The 20,147-nt window shown below is 45.3% G+C and overlaps 1 protein-coding gene across 5 annotated transcripts in view; it reads right to left on the bottom strand.

Moving 5' to 3' along the window:
* Gas8 (growth arrest specific 8) overlaps positions 1-19,936 on the bottom strand; it is a 29,786-nt gene extending 9,850 nt beyond the window's left edge. Inside the window, exons 1-10 of one of the 5 annotated variants that reach the window (XM_003461213.5) lie at positions 19,847-19,936; positions 11,561-11,647; positions 8,093-8,290; positions 7,553-7,759; positions 5,886-5,940; positions 5,012-5,217; positions 4,123-4,290; positions 3,720-3,806; positions 3,276-3,485; positions 402-467 (exon numbers count right to left, since the gene is read on the bottom strand). In XM_003461213.5, the coding sequence (XP_003461261.2) occupies positions 402-467; positions 3,276-3,485; positions 3,720-3,806; positions 4,123-4,290; positions 5,012-5,217; positions 5,886-5,940; positions 7,553-7,759; positions 8,093-8,290; positions 11,561-11,647; positions 19,847-19,849 (1,287 nt within the window). In that variant the 5' untranslated portion in view covers positions 19,850-19,936. Of the gene's footprint in view, positions 1-401; positions 468-3,275; positions 3,486-3,719; positions 3,807-4,122; positions 4,291-5,011; positions 5,218-5,885; positions 5,941-7,552; positions 7,774-8,092; positions 8,388-11,560; positions 11,648-19,784; positions 19,804-19,846 lie in introns of those variants that run through there. The other 4 variants (XM_023563833.2, XM_063247896.1, XM_063247895.1 and 1 more) reach the window with 4 other exon arrangements.
* Between the last annotated feature and the right edge of the window lie 211 nt (positions 19,937-20,147).

Below are 20,147 nucleotides of genomic sequence, written 5' to 3'. Positions count from 1 at the left end.
ACCAGCTTGGACTACAAAGTGAGTCCAAGACCACCTGAACTGCACAGGGAGACCCTGTCTCAAAAATACAATAAATAAATAAATAAAGCAAGCAAGAAAGTGAGAGGAATATCTAGATACAGCCTCAAACAACAGTCCAAAGGTGCAGTGTCCATCCACAGGAAGGGTGTCACTGGGCCACACTGTGGAACAGTTGCTCTTGGTAAAGCCTCTGCAACTCAGCTCTGCAGAGCAAAGAGGAAGACAGTCTTGGATGCAGCTCAGGGCACAGCCCCACACTGGTGTCAGGCAGAACCCAGACCATGTGCCAGGCTGAGTTACCTTGGGGCCATGTGGCAGCCCAAAGACCATCCCAGGTAGGATGTGACAAGCCCAGGCTGAGCATGAAGACACAGCCATACCTTGCAGACCCGTGCCAGCTCATACTGCAGGTCCTTGATGGTGGCGTTCTTTGATTCCAAAACATCCTACAGAGAGAGGAGGAGGCAGCTTTGAGTCTTGTCTTTTAGCTGAGGCAGACAGGGTGGCTGGGGTCCTGGGGGCTCCCTCAGAGGTTCTAAGAAGTCCAGGGAACAATGGGCAGGCTCAACCCATATATCTGTCCACACAGGTGTGTTAGTACAAAAGGGTCTCCCAAAGCCAAAAAGAGCGGACAGTGACAAGAAACTAGAATGTACATTGTGCTGTTATAGCTTCACAGAGAAAAGTGGTCTGGTCCCACAAGAAATGACAGTGTAGTGGAGAGTGGCAGGTGGCCCAGACCGCTAAAGAGAGCAGACTCATCACTAAATGCCATCTGTGCATCCATGTGACCATATTATCCCAATTTTTTTAGCAGAAAAGAAGAAGTCTGTAACTTTTAAGACTTTACCACAGTGCAGACCGTAGTGGCACAGCATGTAATCCTAGTTGGGAGGCTGAGACACAAAGAGCACCACAAGCGTAAGCCTAGCCTGGCCACACTGTGAGTTCAAGTCCAGCCTGGACTATAAAGCAAGATTCTGTCCCAAGAAAAGCCAAATAAATAAATAAAACTTCATCATGAAGGCCCCAGTGTCATGGGCTTAGATCTGCATGGCTCAGCCCCTGGGTTGCTGCCACATGGTGAGGCTGCCAGGCTTCCTGTCTGAGGGGTGCTGTAAGAGCCAGGCCAAGGGCCAATATTAGGCCCAGTCCAGCTCCAGAGCCCAGAGAAGCCCCTTAAACCCTCACCTGCCCAGCCTGAGAAGTGTCCCTATGGGGACACATTGTCATTTCCCTAGAAGGTTCCTTCCCAAAATCAAGGCAACACTAACCAGGAAAGGCAGGGACTTATCTACGACTAGTCCAGACCCAAGGTGACAGTATGACTATGACTGATTCTTACCACCACATCCCAACTACTTGGCACCACAGGATCAGCCTGCCCCTCCTAAGCAGTGGGATGATCCCTCCACTTTGCAACAGCAGGAGCTCACTCTCTACCTGCCCTAGGATGGGGGCCTGCAGAGAGCAGGACATGGGCCAGCTCCCAATCCCAGGCCCTGTGGCTGCTGCCTCAACCCAGGCCCAAGATTTGTCTTTCTTAGGGACCCTGATTGAATGGGCCTGTTACATAGCTGTGACACCTGGGTACCCTGGCTGGAAGCACAGGGATGTCACCTGGGACACTCCCAGATGCCACAGCAGGGGCGAGTCCTGTTGGGTCGGCTTGTGATAGCTTGTGCCCCTCCTCCTCTCATCCTGAACTGGGTTTCATCTGAGGCAGAGAGGGCTCTCTCCCATTCACTCCTCTGGGCCTAAACTCTCCATGCTCCCAACTGCCCATGTACTCAGGATACAGAAGACAGGTCCTGTATGATAGCTTTCTGCTCTCACTCCCAGGCCTGGGTGTTCTCCAGCATTAGAGACGCTCTCAGACATCAGGCCTCAGTTGGATGGGAAATAGGCAGAGTGGATAGCAGTAGGCAAACCAGGCTAGAATGCTATAAACAGAGATTTAGTGACTGGACATAAAACTAATCCTTTAGGCCAGCAGGCTCAGTGAGCAGAAGAGATTTCAATTCAGCTGAACTATGCTGACAAATCACCCTGGAAACACTACCTGTGGCTCTCTGCTCCATCACGCCCTCCCCTCCACAGCCCTGAGACAACGGGGCCAACAGATCAAGGTCTGAAACCTCAAAAATCCTCAATCAAAATCTTTCCATTAAAGGAAAAAAGAAGAAAGAAATCCTGTCTGTGGAACTCATTAAAAACCCCTCTGTAGACAGTAGGAAGCATCAAGCCAAAGGCCCATATCCACTTCTGTCACCAGCACAGCACAAGCAGCGGAAACAGACTCCTCCTGCCCAAAGGATCCTTCCCCGTGACAAGCTGGCCTGATGGGGCTTCAGGACCAGCTGTTTCCCACTTGAGAGTGGCAGGCATGTCTGGAAATCAACACTGTCTGTCTCCAGGGGCCCTGGGAAGCCACACCTGGCCTACTGAACACGAGCCACCAGCCTGGCAGCCACCAGTCACCCCAGCTGGCTGAGATTCCAGTGTCAGCCAAAGAGCTGACACACACTTTGTCACCTGTTCCTTCTAGGACTCTTTAGCCCAGGGACAGAGCACAGGGGCACAGCCCAGCACCAGAAGCTCAACAAGCCAGTGACAGACAAGCTATGAGGCTACGTCCCAGGCTGCTGCCTCCCAATGCTTGTACATCTGTCTCCAGGTCGTCAGTTGGGTTGAGGCCACTTCTACTTTATTTAGTGCTATCCCTACCCAAGCCCAGAACAGTTCTAGCCAAGCAGTGCCACACAGAGAAGCAAATACCTGGGGTCTAGGTAGAACTCACTTCCCATGGCATCCACAAATACAGCAAGGACTCTGAGTCACCTGGGTGCCCACACCTTACCCCATCTCTACAGGAACTGTCCCCACCCCAAGCCAGCACATCCTGGGGGCCTCCAGGTGCCACCACCAACCATGGCCTTGCTAGGCCCGGCCAATGGCCAAGGAGCCGAGACCCAGAGTTCTGAGAGCAGCTCTTACACACCCAGGCCATGCCACTCTAGAAGGCTGGAGGTCTCAAGCCACTCTGGATAGCTGGAGGGAAGAAGCTTAAGGTCACAAGACGAAAGTAGGACTGGGAAATTCAGGAGCGCTCAGCAACACCAAGAGAGGAGACTGTAACGCACATGGCCTGTGGGACCCAGGTCCCCATGGGAAATAGAGGGCCTCTGTGCCATTGAAGGTGGCACAGTACAGGGTGAAGGCCTGCTGGAAGTAGAAGCTGACCCTGCACCTACCTCAAGTTTGCGAGACACAAGCGTCAGTGCAGCAGGGTCCAGGCTGGAGGCTGCCAGCACCTCATTGAACTGCACCTCCCTCTTTTCCACAGCAGCACTCAGGGCCTGCAGCTTGCGCTCTAGCAGCAGGTTTTTGAAACCAGTCTTCTGTTGCACCTCCTGGATGGCTGCCATGAACTTTTGGTAGAGCTCATCCCGCTCCTGTTGCACCTGCAGGATGAGGCTGGAGTAAATGACAAGGCCCCTCAATTGGAGATGTCTCCCCAGGAAGAAGCCACCTTCTGCCTCCGTCCCTGCTCAAGGCACACACTGCTTCTGCAGATCTGGGAGACATGGCCTTCTACAGAACAGGCCACAGGTCATTACCTTATAAAAGCTGCATGAACTGAGATGCAGGCAGCTCTGTTTCCAGCCCAGAGACCACCCAGGCCCCCATGACCTCACCTTGATGAAACGCTGCTCCAGCACCTCATGTTCCCACTGCAGGTCCTTCAGCTCCTTCTCAGTAACCTTCAAACGTGTTTTTGTGCTCTGGGGAGGAAATGGGATAAGGGCCAGAAAGCACTCAGAGCTCAAACATGGGCTTCTGGGAGATGGTAAGACTAGAAGTAATCTCCAAAAGCAATGCAGGCCCATTAGCATGACACACAGAGAATAAGTCCTTGTTTCCTGAAGCACCACCCATGTAGCTACCCCAGAGCAGTGCCAAGAGGAGAAAGCCAGTTTCCCTGACTCTCCCTTTCCACTCTAAAGGCTGAGGCTGGCCAGGGCCCAGATGTCACCTGTGTGCTTCTCCCTGAGCCCAGGAGAGCACATGCCAAGAAGAGGAGCTCAGCAGGAAACTCACCACCAGAATCTGTTTATCCCTTTCATAGTTTCTAATCTTCCTCTGCATCTCAGCCATCTCATCCCGGGCCTTCTGGAGGGGATCTGCCAGGCGCCTATTCTGTGAGGACACTTCCGCCATCTCCCGCTCGAGGTGCTCTTCTTTCTTGCGCATGTCCTCCATCTGATCCTGTGGTACAGTGAGGTGCAGAGGGGTTGGGACCTGGGACAAACAGGTCCCACCAGCCATACCCACACTGGAACCTAGACTTGTTTTATGTGTAAACAGATTTTTGTGTTTTTGGTACTGGGACTGGGTCTTCACCCTAACCTGCATCCTCAGCCCCTTTATTCTTTTTAATTTTGAGATAGGGTCTCATTAAGTCACTCAGTTACTCGGGCTGGGATCAAATTTTCCATCCTCCTGCCTTAACCTCCCAGAATGCTGGGAAGACGATGTGTGCCACCAAGCCCAGGATGTTTCTGCAGTCTTAACTTATTCTGAATTTCCTAGGATGCAGCAAACTGAGAAATTGCACTCTGTTCAAAATCACACCAAGGTCATTCTCCCATTGCAGACAACCCTGCACTGCCAGCATCCAAGAGACATGAAAACTACCCACTCTGGCTTCAGTGGTCATAGTGAGATGCCTACTTCAGCTCTGCCTGGGTGTGTCTGGCCAGAATCCCCTGAGTACTATCACTTCCCTCACACTCCTCACATTGACAGAAGCATCCTGACCACAGATACAAGTATAGACAGCTCCTAATTAAGGCAGCACAAGGTGATCGTCCATATTCTTATAGAAGGACTGTGAGATCTGGTGGGGTTGAGAGCTGGGTCCCTGTCCCCAGGTTCTGCAGCCCATGTTACGACAGGTGCAGAGGTACCCAGCCCCCCACAACAGTACCTTGAGGGAGTTGATGAGGGCCAGATTGTTGAGCGTGATGTCATTGTAGTAGTTCTTGATGTCAGCGAAGGCCTCTTCATGGCGCTGCATCAGTGTATTGATCTGACCGTTTTTCCTCTCCTCCACTTCGTGGATCTCAGTTTTTCTTCGCAGATCAAGCTCGTCCCTCAGCACTTTCATCTTCTTATCACACTTGGCCTCAATTTCTGAAAGGTAGCAGCATTCACAGAAGCTTAGCAGAGAAAGCACAAGTGTCAGTAGCTTCAAGAACAGAGGAAATCTGTACACAGCACCTGGGAGCTACCATTGTGGGCAGAATAAAGGCTGCTCTGCCAGGACCAACTGGGCTGAGGAGTTCTTCCAGTGCAGCTCACAGGTGACATACTCATCCCCTGGACCACCATCAGCCCTTGTGCGCTAGTGACAGGCGTAGCAGTGGATACTTACATGGGACTCCCCTGTTGGCTCTCAGCTAAGCCCAGCAGACACCAGCCACAACTGGGCAGCTGTCCAGCCACAGGTGACAGGGTCTGACTAGGGAACTAGGCAGGGTAAAACTGAGCCTTCTTGGGCCAGGAGCCAGGACTCTTCTAAGAATGTTACTCGTAAGATGAAAGAGCCATTGCCTCTATACAGGAGTGAGGAAGTGTATGGTATTCACAGCTCCTGCAACTTGCATGGGAATAAATCATTCTGGGATTCCGAATGGTCCCCTGGCTTTGGGAACTTCCTCATTCTCTCTTGGCATGTGGGCTGTTTCATTTTGGTTGTACAGTGAGTTAAAAGCATTTTGGGGTCGTGAGTTCAATCTCCGGTACTTTTTCCGATAGGGGATCCTCACACTGTGTACACAGTGTGTACGTGAGAAACTGACCTCGAACTTGCCTCTCAAAGTCATTCCGCATCTTGGTGATCTCCTCAGCATGTTTCTGGACAGGCAAGAGCAAGAAGTTACTAGACACCACTGCTTTCAGGATGACTCTGTCCCACACCCATCACCCGTGACAATCCCAGCTCTGTGAATTTGTGCTCTTGCTACTAGTTACTAGGTTTCTCTCTCATTGCTGAACTCATGAAACATGTCCAGAATAACATGGTATTTGTCACCGTCCCATACATAGCTCACATCCCTACCAAAGTAGCTTCTGAGTCCAAGAGGGCAGCAGCCGCAACTACAGGAGCTGCAGGCTCTCTCTATAGCCTCTTGCAGCTCTTATAAACCCACTTCATTGCTGCATAGGGTAACATTCAAAAATTCTTTTTATCAACAATTATTACACATTGAAATTTTAAACAAAAAAAGGTCAGGGCTGGGGATATATCTCTGCAGAACAAGCACCTGCCTGGCAAGAATGAGGTTATGAGTTCGATCCCCAGTACCCTCAAAAAAAAAATTCAAATTATGCTACCCAAAAGAATAAATACTGATGGCTGGGGATTTAGCTCAGCGGCATAAGCACCTGCCTAGCAAGCGCAAGGTCCTGAGTTCAATCCCTGGTATCAAAAAAAAGAATAAATACTGAACATGTAACAGCCCCACACCCAAGCTTTAGAGTCCCAAATTAATTTGAAACCAGCTATTGTGTTCCTCAGATTGCTCTGGAGGGCCCAGACATTAGCAACCCCATGATCTTCCACAATGGCCCTGCCATCAGGTATCTTCTGGTGTCTGCTGGGCTGGGTAGCTCCCAGGCAGGAAGCACATGTGCTGGCTTCTCAGTCCAGACTCAGGCGCTTTCCAGGCCATGCATCCAGCCATCCAAGCACCTTGGCTCCTCCAGCCTCCAGTCTCCCCACCGGCCCATCCCTCTCCCTGGGCTGGCATCTCTGAGCCTAGCTCCATCCAGCCTTTGCCCAAACATCACTTTCTAGTGAGGCAATGTCAGAACTCTTACAGAAACCTGCAGCCCCTGCCCTCACTCAGCTCCCAGACCATCTCTCTGTTTCTCTTTCATACTCATCCCCTCTGTGACACTGCACCTGACACAGCAGTTCTGTCTCAGGTCCCACACGTGGTCTCCATCCTTTCCTGCAGGGAGATAGCCTGTCATGGGTCCGATCAGCCCAGCACTCAGCAAATGAGTTTCAAGCTCTACCTGGGAACTCCCAGCCTCTCTCAGGAAGGACCAATCCAGCCTCCAAGTAAGCCAGGTCCTCACAGCACTGCCTGAATGACAGTTCCTGCAGCATTGAGGCTAGGTCACAGGACATCTCTGTACACTGGCTTTTCTATCTGGGTCTGATCCGTTTCCTACACAGTGTACAGGGCCAGGCTCAACAGCACAGAAGAAAGATCCTCTGCTGGATATTCCTTCAAGAACATCAAGAATTCTGTACTGGGCCCTTTAAGTAGGGGTTGTTTGGCCATGGGATTTTTCTGTTTTGGGTTTTTTTTTTTTTTTTTTTTAAGTATTTCAATGAATTACAAAAATGCAGAAGTTTTTACCCAGAAACATGAATTCTGGTTGTTGAATAACCAGGAATTTGGGCAGCACAAGCCTTAATGTCCCACATCTGTCCCCACGCCCTCCACACACTTACCAGCCGCAAGTTCTTCACAACCACCTCGCTGGCCAGTTCCTGCTCCTTGAGCTCCACCTTGAGCACACGCATGTCCTTGCGCAGTGCGCCCTCCTGCATGCGGTGCTCCTTCTGGGCCAGCTTCATGGCTACAGTACCCTCGGTCTTCAGCTCAGTCAGATTGTTCTGGTGCTCATATAGCAGGTGCTTCACCTTCTGCTTGTACACCTGCAAGCAAAAGGCTGTACCTGTTATCCCGCTTGCCTGCCCCAAGGACAGAGCAGAACACTGATTGGCAGTGGAGGTACATGTCACCTAGCTCACATGTTAACAGAGTCAGGCTGCAGGGAGGTCACTCTGCCCCTGCCCACACTCCCTCCATACCACGCAGGACTCTCAGGGCCCCTCCCATCACTGCGGGGATCCAGTTTCTTTTCCTCAGTCTCCCACGTTCCAACATAAAAACCCATAAAAACCCCCAGAACAAGGACAGAAAATGACGCCACTCCACCTGACCCCTGTACTGAGCCTCACATACACAGGCAGGCCAGCCTCACTCACCTTGATTTCCACCTGGTGCCTTTCCTCAGCCTCCTCCATCTCCCGGTCTTTGTTTCGCAGCTCAGCCTTTTTCTCCTCCAGCTGCCTCCGTGTTATTTCCCAGAATGTGTGGATCTTATCCCGCTCCAACTGGAAGTAGTTGCGCTCCTCCCGCTCCCGATCTAGCTCCTCCCGGATGCGCCTGATGTGCTCTTCCACCTGGCCGGGCAGGTAGGTCAGGGACCCCGAAGCCCAGCCCGGAAGGGCCCTGGCAAAGGGTGTGGATTCAGGGAGGAAGAGAGAAGGGAGGGGCCACCTTACCAAAAATAAACACAAAGTGGAAAGTTAAAGCATGTTGCCAGGAGGCTTCAGGGATAGGATGCATGCAATAAATGGCAGAATTTTTTTGAATTTGGCTAATTATCATAGAACAAGTATATCTATTCAGTCATTCTTGCAAACTTATATTAAAGAAATTCTTCAAAAAAAATAAGCTTTTGGCTTAAAGGTATTAATCTCATTATTATTATAACAAGACATTTGTAAAACTACAAAAAAATGAAGTCAGGCGTGGGGGCACATACCTTGAACCCTAATACTCAGGAGGCTGAGGCAGGAGGATTGCAATTAGTTCGAGGCCAGCCTGGGCTTACATAGTGAGTTCAAGATTCAAGGCCAACCTGAATATACATAGTGAGACCCTATCTCAAACACACACACACACAAAAAAAAACTTAACAATAAAATTATGTAAAATAATTTTAACTAAGAAAATGGCTGAAAGTTATAGTATATCAATCAGAAGAACTATAAATGAAAAAATTGATATGAAAATGATGTAGCAGCATGTAAACGTCTCCACAAAATACGTGAAAAAATATTCCCCTTTAAAGATACAATGTTAAACAAAAAATACACAAAACCAGTAGATGTCTAAAACTCAACAGATTTTGGTCCAAAGCCAACTGCAAATAGGTTAAAGAAAAAAGTAGGACAGCTACCCAGCTTCCTGGGGACCTGATTTCCCTGAAAATAGTTATCTTTGGGCACAGCCCCAGGCCATTGACTGTAAAGTTTCTTCTTTCCCATGACCACATTCCCCATAGGGAAACCACCTTTCTCACTTCAACAAAACCAAATGCAACCTGCAGCTCGGACAAGGGGCTGGTTGGCCAAGGGCTGGGGTCCCCCTGAGTACTCATGGCACCACAAAATCTGACTTTCACCTCAGAAAAATGACAGCACTTCAGTGCCACTGAAATGAAAAGCTGAAAGCAGGATTCCTATCTGCTCTGGTTGGCTTGCAGGGTGTTAGATTGTGTCATCACTAAATATTTGATTTCCTAGCAATGTCCACATTTCTAGCTTCTCTTGAAAAATCAAAAAAATATGCTAAATATTATGGTGTACACCTGTAATCCTGGCAATGGAGAGGCTGAGGTAGGAGGATTGCCATCAGTTTAGGACCAGCTTGGGCTATGATGAGCTCAAGGCCAGCCTGAACTGCATAGTGACACTGTGTCTCAAAGAAAATAACTCAGTGGTGCAGCACCCGCCAAGCAAGCACATGGTCCTGAGTTTGAATCCCAATAGCAAAAAAAAGAAAAGAAATCTGAAAATAAACAGCACTGGATTCCAGTGCCCTCAGGGCAAAAGCTTGGTGAAGCTATCCTGTACAGGAGCCTGAGTCTCCAGGTCATCTGCATCCCCATTCTCTTGCTGGACCTGCAGGCCTCTGAGTTTGTACCTCAACTGTCCAGTGTACAGCAGCAGCCCCAGCTCTGCAGACCCAAGAGCACCTGACCACTACTGCATCAACATTCCAGCTCCTCAGGGATGCAAAGCAACCAGGTACAAGTAACAGCTCACATCAACACTTGATCCCATCTCCATCTGTCACCCTAGTCTCAAAACCTCCCCTCTGGTGGAACAGCCTGAAATTCCTGCATGTGAATAAAGCACTATGACCACAGTTCCAGGGCCCACAATCAGCTCCAACTCTGGCTAACAAAACTCCTTCCATGTGGGGCTGGGGGTTTAACTCAGTGGCATAAGCGCCTGCCTTGCAAGCAGGCAGTTGTGAGTTCGATCCCTGGTACCGATAAAAACGAAAAAGACAAAAAAAAAACTCCTTCCATGTTGATAGACAGATCCAAAGTAACAGATATATATATTAAGAAGTAACAGGTCTCTTTTTGTGTATAAAGAGACCTGTCACTCTGGATAGAACTTTTATCAACATCAATAACTAACTTAAACATATTGAGACGATTTTAGGAAAATCATGTTCCTCTCAAAAACTTTCTTTTTGCCAGGTGTGGTATTTTTATACAATAGAGTACTATCAGTCACAAAGAATGATAAACTGGAGACTTCCATAGGTAAATGGATGCAACTTAAGACCGTACTCACAAGTGAAACAAATCAGACACACCTGTGTAAACATCATATTGTTTCATTAGTGTGAGAAGATGAAACAACATATGTATATGTATATATATGTACATAAAAAATAGTTAAGGTAGTTACAGTACTAATTTCTCTCAGTACAATGAAAAGAAAGATTTGCACTGGTACTGTTCAGATTGTTGAATGTAGATGTCTTGTGCTCTGGGTGACTGATTTGGAAATGGCAATGTGCAATTATGTACCATCATTGTCCCCTGATTGTCGTGTTTTGAAATTTTGTTCTATTTTTTTCTCTTTGAAATAAAATGGACTTGGAAAAAACCTTTCCTTTTATGCTAATGTTTAATGGTAACTAAAGGAGTGTGCCATACATGTGCATAATATAATGACAGCTCTGTGAACATCAGGTGCATACATAGGTAGGACTAAAAGACCATAGAAAGTTAAAAATAACTTATTTCATTAGAAAGGCATTTTCTAAATATCTAAATTCCTACCATCCCATTAGAAAGTTCCTTAATGTGAATGGTTTTGGGCGTTGTTTTATGTTTGTTTGTTTGTTTGTTTTACCTTTTTCGAGGGGGGAGGATGTGCTGAGAATTCAACTGAGAGCCTTGACGTACTAGACAAGCACTCCATCACTGAGCTACATCCTTAGTCCTTTGTTGGTTTTTGGTTTGTTTTTGAGACAGCATCTCAGTAAGTTGCCCAGGCTGACCTTCAACTTGCAATTTTCTTGACTCAACTTCCCAAGTAGCTGGGATTACAAGAATGCACCATTGTACCTAGCTTTATGTTTTTTGGTGGCGTTTTTTTGTTTATTTGGTTTTTGGTACTGGGAATTGAACTCAGGATCTTCCATTTGCCGGGCAGGTGCTGCTGCCCTACTTTTTAAAAAATATGTAATGCATCTGAAAGCTGGAGCTGATGGAACCCATGAACATGGGAGGGGTATAACTGGTTTAGACAGAATAGGAGGATTCAGACCAAGAGGAGAAGGGTGGCAAACATAAGACGTTAAGCAGGAGAGCTGGGTAACACTATCCCACCCTGAGATTAGACAGCATAGGCCCTGCTCACCTGCTCCTTGCTCATATCCTCTGGAGCAAGCCCATCCACAATCGGGGCAGCTTTGGCTTTACCTTTCTTCCCTTTCTTCTTGGGTGCCTTGAATTGAAGAAAAATTAGTGAGTAAGTCAAGTAATTCTGCCAAATGATTTCTCCTTCTTGGATGGCTCTCATTTGCTTCCATAGGCGTTTTGGGAGGACCTATCTGGAACCTCTCCATCTTGCTTCCTCTCTCGTGCCCCTGATGGAAGTACTCACCTGAGCACATCACTCTGCCCTGCATATTCCCACCATCACCCATACACACCCTGCTGACACACTTGGAGAAGCACAAAGGGTAGGACATCCTTTGCAGAAAAATGCACTTTCTCCCTGTCAAGGGGAAGAACCTGTTCCAAATTCACTCACTCCTCAGTATATAGCCAACACTGCAGCAATTCTGGGAAAGCAAATTGACCTGGGCTCAAAAATGAGGACCCTCAGGCAGAAGGTGATCAGAGGAAGAAGGTTATGTAATCAACAATCATCAAGATATGCTAATATCATACCACAGCAATATATGGGCACCTGTGTTTATGGCAGCACAATTTGTAACAGCTAAATCTTGGAAACAACCTAAATGCCCATCGACCAAGGATTGGATAAAAAAAAAAAAATATGGTACATTTTATACAATGGAGTACTAAGCCATAAAGATGGATAAATTTGAGACTTTTTTTTTTTTTTTTTTTTTGTCTTTCTGAGACAGGATGATCTCACTATGCAGTTCAGGCTGGCCTTGAGCTCACTTTGTAGCCCAGGCTGGTCTCGAACTCGCAGCGATCCTCCTGCTTCAGCTTCCCAAGTGCTGGGATTACAGGTGTGAGCCACCATGCCCGACGAAATTTGAGACTTTTATAGGTAAATGGATGCAACTGGAGATGATACTCATAAGTGAAATAAATCAGACTGACACGTGTAAACGTCATATTGTCTCTCTAGTATGAGCTGAAAGAAATAATGTAGGTATGTGTATATATATATATATATATATATATATATATATATATATAAATATGTGTGTGTGTATTAAGATATACTAGTGATTTCTCTGAGTTCATTGAAGAAAAAGGTTTGTGCTAGTATTATTTAATTAAATGTAGATATTTTATATTTTGAGTGATTTGAAGATAACAATACACAATGTATTAACCATTGTTACCCTCTAATTATCATGTCTTGAAATTTTTTTTTCTTTAAAATTAAAAAAAAAAGAAGATCTGGGGATTTAGCTCAGTGGCACAACACCTGCCTGGCAAGCATGAGGCCCTGAGTTTGATTCCCAGTACCAAGACAATAAATAAATTTAATTTAATGTAGCCTCTCTGAGAGTCACCATCCAGACACTAGAATATAGCACTGTGAGGAAGACAAGAAGGAAGCGGTGGGTCCCCTGGACCCATAAAGAATCTGAAGTGTGAACTGAAGGCCACAGAGAGAGTAAAAAGAAAAACTTCAGCAAAGAAAAAGGCTACGGTAGCTGGCAGCACCTTTGCCCAAAGCCAGACTAACTGCATGAGAGGAGCTATGGGAACCTGGGGGTGCACAGTGACAATGACGGTGGTGGTGGTGACTGGTGACCCCAGAGGCTCCTGAAGAGAGTCACAACAGTGGAGGGCAGCCGCAGACCTGGAGGACACCACCGACTGGCTGGCGGTGAGTGCAGAAGACTCAGTCCTCCCTTGGGAAAGAGCGATTGGCCAGGAGCCAATTTGGAGCTGGGCTGGATAAGCCTTTAACCAGAACTGCTGCTGGCTTCCTCCAGCAATTTCTAGCTAGGCGCAGACCCATGAAAATTATCTGGACTGTGGAGAGCCCAGTGAATCTGGTCTCGAGACAGGCCTGCTAAGGTCATCTACTACTCTGCCAAAAGCAACAGCTGGCTTGCTGGAATACAGTGGCACTATTTGAGACTCTGTCTTCACAAGTGGTCTATAGTGAACCTGGAGATTCCTGGAAGTGGACTTTCTTCTTTTTTCTCTCTCTTTTTCCTTCTTTTTTTCTTGTTTGTTTTATTCAGTTTGTTTCTTGTTTTTATTTCTCTTTCTCTTTCATTGTTTTTTTATGAGTGTGAGAGTCGTTCCTAACCTTTTTCTGGGTGTGGTTCTGTTTGGTTCTACCTTTTATCTCTTCCACCTCTCTTTTATTTCTTCTGCATCAGTTTTCTCAAGTTGTGCCATCTGTGTCCTCCACTTTACTTGTAATCTTTCTGTTTTTCCACTTCTCTATTATCTCCTTAACCCATTTTAAATTTTAACCGTGAGGGCAAAATTGACACATTGAGAACTTACATATTGCATATAATTATCTAGTTGGTTTTACATTTTGTTATATAATCACAAATCTAGTTCATATAGTTAAAAGTTGCAAATTAAGGGTTAGTTCAGTTTGTTGTTTTATAGGCTGTGTTTGATGCTTATTGGTACCACTACAGCCAAAACTGACACAATTGTTCCAAGCAGCTGTTGGTCCTGATAATCCATAACTGAGATTAATTAAGGGTCACAGGAAATACTATGACATAGTGCCAAAGAACCAGCAAGCAGGCCAAACAAGCAACAACTTCTCATCTCCAATAAACTGATGAGCTAAGATCTTCCAGCAGCTACACCTGGAAGATCCATCAGAGAAGTAATCATCACCTAAGTGTTCTAAATATACCAATAAAGCAACCCACCACAGGTAACTTACAAGCACTACCCTAGGAATTAAACTAAAAAAGAAAAGAAATGAGAAAATACTTAAACAAGATGCAACCCCATCCAGTTCACCAAAGGCAAACCCAGGGGGCACTGAGGTAAGACAATCTGGAAGCCCCCCACCAGATCCCTCTGAAGTGGTAACAACAAAGCAATTGAATGAGGCTCTGGAAAAAATGAAATCAGAAATAATCTCTCAAATAACTACAGAGATTACCAAATTACACACTGTGCTTAGTGATGTTGGAGCCAGACAAAAATAGATGAGCTTCATAAAATTATGGAAGCTGAACATAGGAAAGAGATGGAGTCCATAAGCAGATTCAATGAGATATCCAGGAGAATAAAACTTTGCTGAAAGTATCTAAAGCAGATTAGGCCAATGTCAGGGTAAGATATTGAATCTCAGATGTCCAAGACCAGATTACAGTTAGTGACCATGAGAAGAAAGATTTCTCAAAACTAGCAAGGGAACATGAAAAATCAATCCAGCAGCTGCTACATGAGACAAAATAGAATAACTGAAGTCAATGAACAAGCAGCAGACACCACAAATGACATTAAAAACATCTTAACAGACGTTGTGACAGAAAACTTCCCTGGTAGAGAAAAAGAATTTGACATACAAATAAGTGAGGCAAATAGCACTCCAATTAGCAATGATCAGAAATAGCCCTGAGTCAGGCATATCATAGTCAAGATTCCAGAAATTCAACACAAGAATAGAATCTTGAAAGCTGTTACAGAAAAAGACAAATTCCTACAAAGGAAAGCCCATCAGAATCACAGCTGAGTTTTTTGGGGTTTTTTTTGTTTGTTTGTTTTTTGGTTTTTTTTTTGTTTTATTTTTTGGTCTTTTTCTTTTTTATTGGTACGGGGCATCGAACTCACGACTGCCTGCTTGCAAGGCAGGTGCTTATGCCTCTGAGCTAAATCCCCAGCCCCCACAGCTGACTTTTCAGCACAAGCTCTCACATCAAGGAGAGCTTGGAGTGAAGTACTCCAAGTTCTAAAGGAAAACAATTTCAACCCAGATCAACATATCCCACAAAACTACCTTTCAAAATTAATGGAGAAACAAGATACTTTTATGGCAAAGAACATCTGAGGAAATTCATGACCAGCACTCAAAAATGTTCTGAAGGACATTCTAGAAAGAAACAGTAAGGACTACAGCTCCATGAACCCTAATAGAAGGAATCCACTAGGACAGACAACCAATTAGAGGAAAGGGAAAAAGAAAAACAGCAGCAGGGGAACCAATAATATGAAAATAACATGACAAGGATAAATTAATACATATCAGATTTTAACCATTAATGTTAATGAGCTCAATTCACCAGTCAAAAGACACAGACTGGAAGAATGGATCAAGGAGCAAGATCTAACAATATGCTGCATCCAAGAAATACATTTAATCAAAAAAACAATTCATAGATTGAAAGTTAAAGGATGGAAAACAATATTCCGTGCAACAAGAATCCAGAAAAAAGCAAGAGTTGCTATTCTATTTGCAGATAAAGTGAATTTCAAGCCAAGACTGATTAAGAGAGATAAAGAAAGTCACTACAATCTTCTAAAGGGAACAATCCAAGAGGAAGAGATAACAATCACAAATACATATGCAACAAATATTAGTGCACCCAGCTACATAAAACAATTATTAATGGGCATGAAAAATCACATGAGCCTTAACACAATTGTATTGGGAGACCTCAATACCCACTGTCACAAAAAGACAGATCAACTAGACAAAAAAGCAATAATGAAATAGAACTACATCGAATTTTTTTTTAAAGCCAGTCAAATTTAGCAGTGGGGGGTGGTATACCAACTTTAGTGATATAACCCACTGATAACCCACTGCCATCGGACCAGCCGTACTACATCAAATTTTTGAGCAAATGGACTTAGTAGATGTCTATAGAGTATTCCACCTCACAACCATAACCATAAGTGAAATAAATAAGACACATGCAAACATTATATTCTCACTAGTGTGAGAAGCTGAAAGAAATAACATATACATTCATATATATGTGTAATATATAAAGAGAGAAAGAGAGATGCTAATTAAGATGGTTACACAACTGATTTCTCTGAGTTCACTGAAGAGAAAGATTTGTGCTGGTATTTTTCAGACAATTGAATGTCGATGTCTTGTGCTCTGGGTGAATGATTTGGGGATGACAATGTACAATATATGCACCATTGTTGCTCCCTGGTTGAGGTTCTGAAATTTTTCTTTCTTCTTTTTTTTGTTTTTCTTCTTGAAATCAAATGGAGTTTAAAAAAAAAAAAAAAAACGAGTTGATGAATGAGCCAAAAGATGAAAAATGCTCAGTCAGCCACCTAGAAAAGACCTAGAACCTGGGCAACAAAGATAAGACAGGATATTACAACCTTGAATTGAAATTATACTGTAAAGCTGCTATTAAAAAAAAAAAAAAAAAAAAGAAGCAGAACAGTGTGGTACTAGCCAAAAAGGAAAAAGAGAAAGAAAGAAAGAAAGAGACCCAAAGATCAATGGAATAGATTAGATGATGTAGAAACAACTGGAAACACACTAAGCCACCTGATCTTTGACAAAAGGGCCAAACACACCCATTTGAAGAAAAAATAGCCTCTTTAATAAATGGTGCTGGAAAAACTGACTCTACCCATGCCAAAGATTAAAACTGGACACATATCTTTCACCATGTATTAAGCTAACATCTCAACAGATCAAACATCTTAATATTAAAACAGAAACATTAGATCTACTGGAAGACAGAGTAGGTAAAACTCTTGAAGTCACTGGTGTAGGCAGACTATGAACAAAACCCGATTACACAGGAACTATCAAAAAGAATCAACAACTGGGACTCACCTTACTGAAAAGCTTTCCTACAGCAAGAAAAACCACCAACAGAGTGAAGACACAACTCATAACGTGGGAGAAAATGTTTGCCACAGGTACCTCAGACAAAAGGATTACTATCGAGAACATATAAAAAAAAACTGAAAAAAATCAGTCCTCCCAGATTCAAACACCCAGTCAAAAACAGGCATCTGAGAAGAATACACACTTCTCAGATGAAGAAATACCAACAGCAAGTAACATCCATGAAAAATGTTCAACTTCACTGGTCGTTTGAAGATGCAAATTAAAACGACACTGAGATTCTACCTCACCCCAGAAAGAATGGCTAGTATCAAGAAATCAACCAGTAACAAATGCTGGATGGGCTGTGGGGGAAAAGGAACACTCCTCCACTGTTGGTGGGAGTGCAGACTGGTGCAACCACTGTGGAAATCAGTGTGGAGATTCCTCAAAACACTAGGATTGGAGATCCCATTCGACCCAGCTATTCCCCTTCTGGGTATCTTTCCAAAGAAATTAAAAGCATCATACCACAGCACTCATATTTATAGCAGCACAATTTGTAATAGCTGGATCTCGGAAACAACACAAATGCCCATTAGCTGAGGAATGAATAAAAAAGATGTAGTATTTGTATACAATAGAGTACTGCTCAGCCATAAAGAAGGATAAACTGAGACCATACTTATTAGTGAAATAAGACACACAAGTGTAAACATTGTATTGTTTCATTAGTGTGACAAAATGAAAGAAAAAACATATGTATAAGTGCATGTACATGTACATAAAAAATAACTAGTTAAGATAGTTATACTGCTGGTTTCTCTGAGTTCACTGAAGAGAAAGATTTATGCTGGCATTGTTCAGACAATTGAATGTCGATGTCTTGTGCTCTGATTGAATGATCTGGGGTCAACAATGTACCGTGTATATACCATTGATACCCCGGGATTGATGTACTTTAAAATTTTGTTGTAGTTTTTTTTTTTTCTTCTTTTTGTTCCTTCTTTTTATTTGAATAAAATGGATTTGAAAAAATAATATGAAAAGAATTTAATTTTTAAAAGAAACTTTAAAAAGATATGCACATGCACCAATTCTTCAAAATAAATGTAAGTACCACATATTAAAAACTACATTTATAAACATTTTAATTTATAAAAAAATTTTAAGATTAAGTAAAAAAAATGGGAAGATAATCCCAGCATTTAGGAGGCTGAGGCAGGAAGATCACAAGTTCAAGCCCAGCCTAGGCCACATAGTGAGTTCAAGGTCAATATGAACTACAGAGTAAGACCCTGATTCAAAAAGAGAAAGAGAGAGGACCTCCCCCAACATGACATTGTCAAATGTTTCCATGTTGGCTATAATGCTTAGTAACTACCATGGAGAAAAACTTAAAGAAATTGGTTCGATATTTGTAAGGAGAAATGAGTACACCATAATGGTCAGTGGTGAAAACAGGAGACTTCCTTCCTTTCAAATACTGTATAAATAAACTTTTTTTTTGGACATAGAGTCTCGCTCTGCAATCCAAGCTGGCCTGGGAGTCACAGCAGTCCTCCTGAGTGCTGAAATTATGGATGTGTACCATCACATTGAGCTAAATCTTTTTTAGAGAAGCCTGTCACAAAAGACTCACCACTGTGGGTGCCCTGTAAACAAGTTACCAGACAGAAGTATTCTATAGGGAGAAACAAATCATCCATAATCCCATAAACTGCCAATAAATGCAAGTACTTGATGTGTTTTGTCTGTTTGTCTTCTCTTGTTTAGAGACAGGTTCTCCCTATGTAGTTCAGGCTAACCTGATATCACTGTGTAGCCCAGCCTGGCCTCAAACTGGTGATCCTTCTGCCTCAGCCTCCTTAGTGCTGGGGTTACAAGTGTGCGCCTCCATACTTGGCTGTTGTTATTTTATTTCTAGTTACTTTTCAAAAGATCCATCCACTGAAACTGTAACTATTAAACACTTGCTCCCTTTAATCCCTCCGTTCCAAGGACGCCTCAAAAAACTATCATAAAGGGCCTGGAGGAAGCAGAGGTTGACAGGGCCCTGGAGCTCCCCAGCCTGGGGGCACCTCCCCACCCGCCGCCGATTCCCATCCCGCTGCACCAGTCTAGAAACCCAGTTACGACACTCCAGTATCATGCTGGAGAGGCCTCGTCCCTAGAAAAAAGTCGAGTAGACCTGCTGAGGAGACCAGCTCCTGCCTCTCCTTAGATCAGTCTCTTGCAAAGCTCCATGGAGCAGTAGGCAGTCTGGACCCTGTGCCAGGGTTCCCAGGTGGAAAGGGGTCCACGGTCAACCGCGATGTGCGCGCACTCTCCATTCCAGCCTCCTCTACGGGGACCCTCGTGTGGCCCGAGCTTCTCAGGTGAAACCCCGAATCCCAAGGTCAAAGAGACCCAGGTTCTCTCTTCGGGACTCCTTGCACCCCATGCCTGGATCCGCGGGAGTTGCAGGATCATCCCATACACACAGGACCCTGAAGCCTAGGTCTCAGTTTCACTGAGTGCAGGCCAGAACCCGGGAATGCATTCAAGAACCCTGAGCTCAGTTCGCCCGCGCCGGGCCTTACGTGTGCACCCTTCCCGGGACAGGGATCTCCCCACTTAAGAAGGCCCGAATCACCTCTCCCGCCCCGAGGGCTGAGTGCGCAGGACCCTGGCCCAGGTCGGAGGTCCCCGCCTCACCATGATGCCGAGCAGCACCGGGGACCAACTTGTTCTGCCTGCGCAGACGGCCCGTCTCCCAGCAACCCAGGGGCGGAGACCTACGCAGTCTCGGGGATCCTCGCGAGACTACGGCGCACCCGGAAGGAGCGGGGGGCGGGGGGTGGTTAGTGGATGAGGCGCTGCTGGCCCGCGTCCTCCCTGAGCCTCCGGATCTCCCTGGCCGCCCTAAGGGCCTGGCGTGGTGGCACACGCCGGTAATCCAGCACTGGGAAGACTGAGGCCAGAGGATCGCTGCAAGACCACGTCTCAAAGGGGCGAG

The sequence above is a fragment of the Cavia porcellus genome, unplaced genomic scaffold, assembly GCF_034190915.1.
Source record: "Cavia porcellus strain 051 isolate PalLab524CR breed Dunkin Hartley unplaced genomic scaffold, mCavPor4.1 scaffold_4, whole genome shotgun sequence".
Taxonomy (NCBI): Eukaryota; Metazoa; Chordata; class Mammalia; order Rodentia; family Caviidae; genus Cavia; species Cavia porcellus.
Note: the sequence above shows the minus strand (reverse complement) of the source record. Positions and strands in the feature narration are given on the sequence as shown.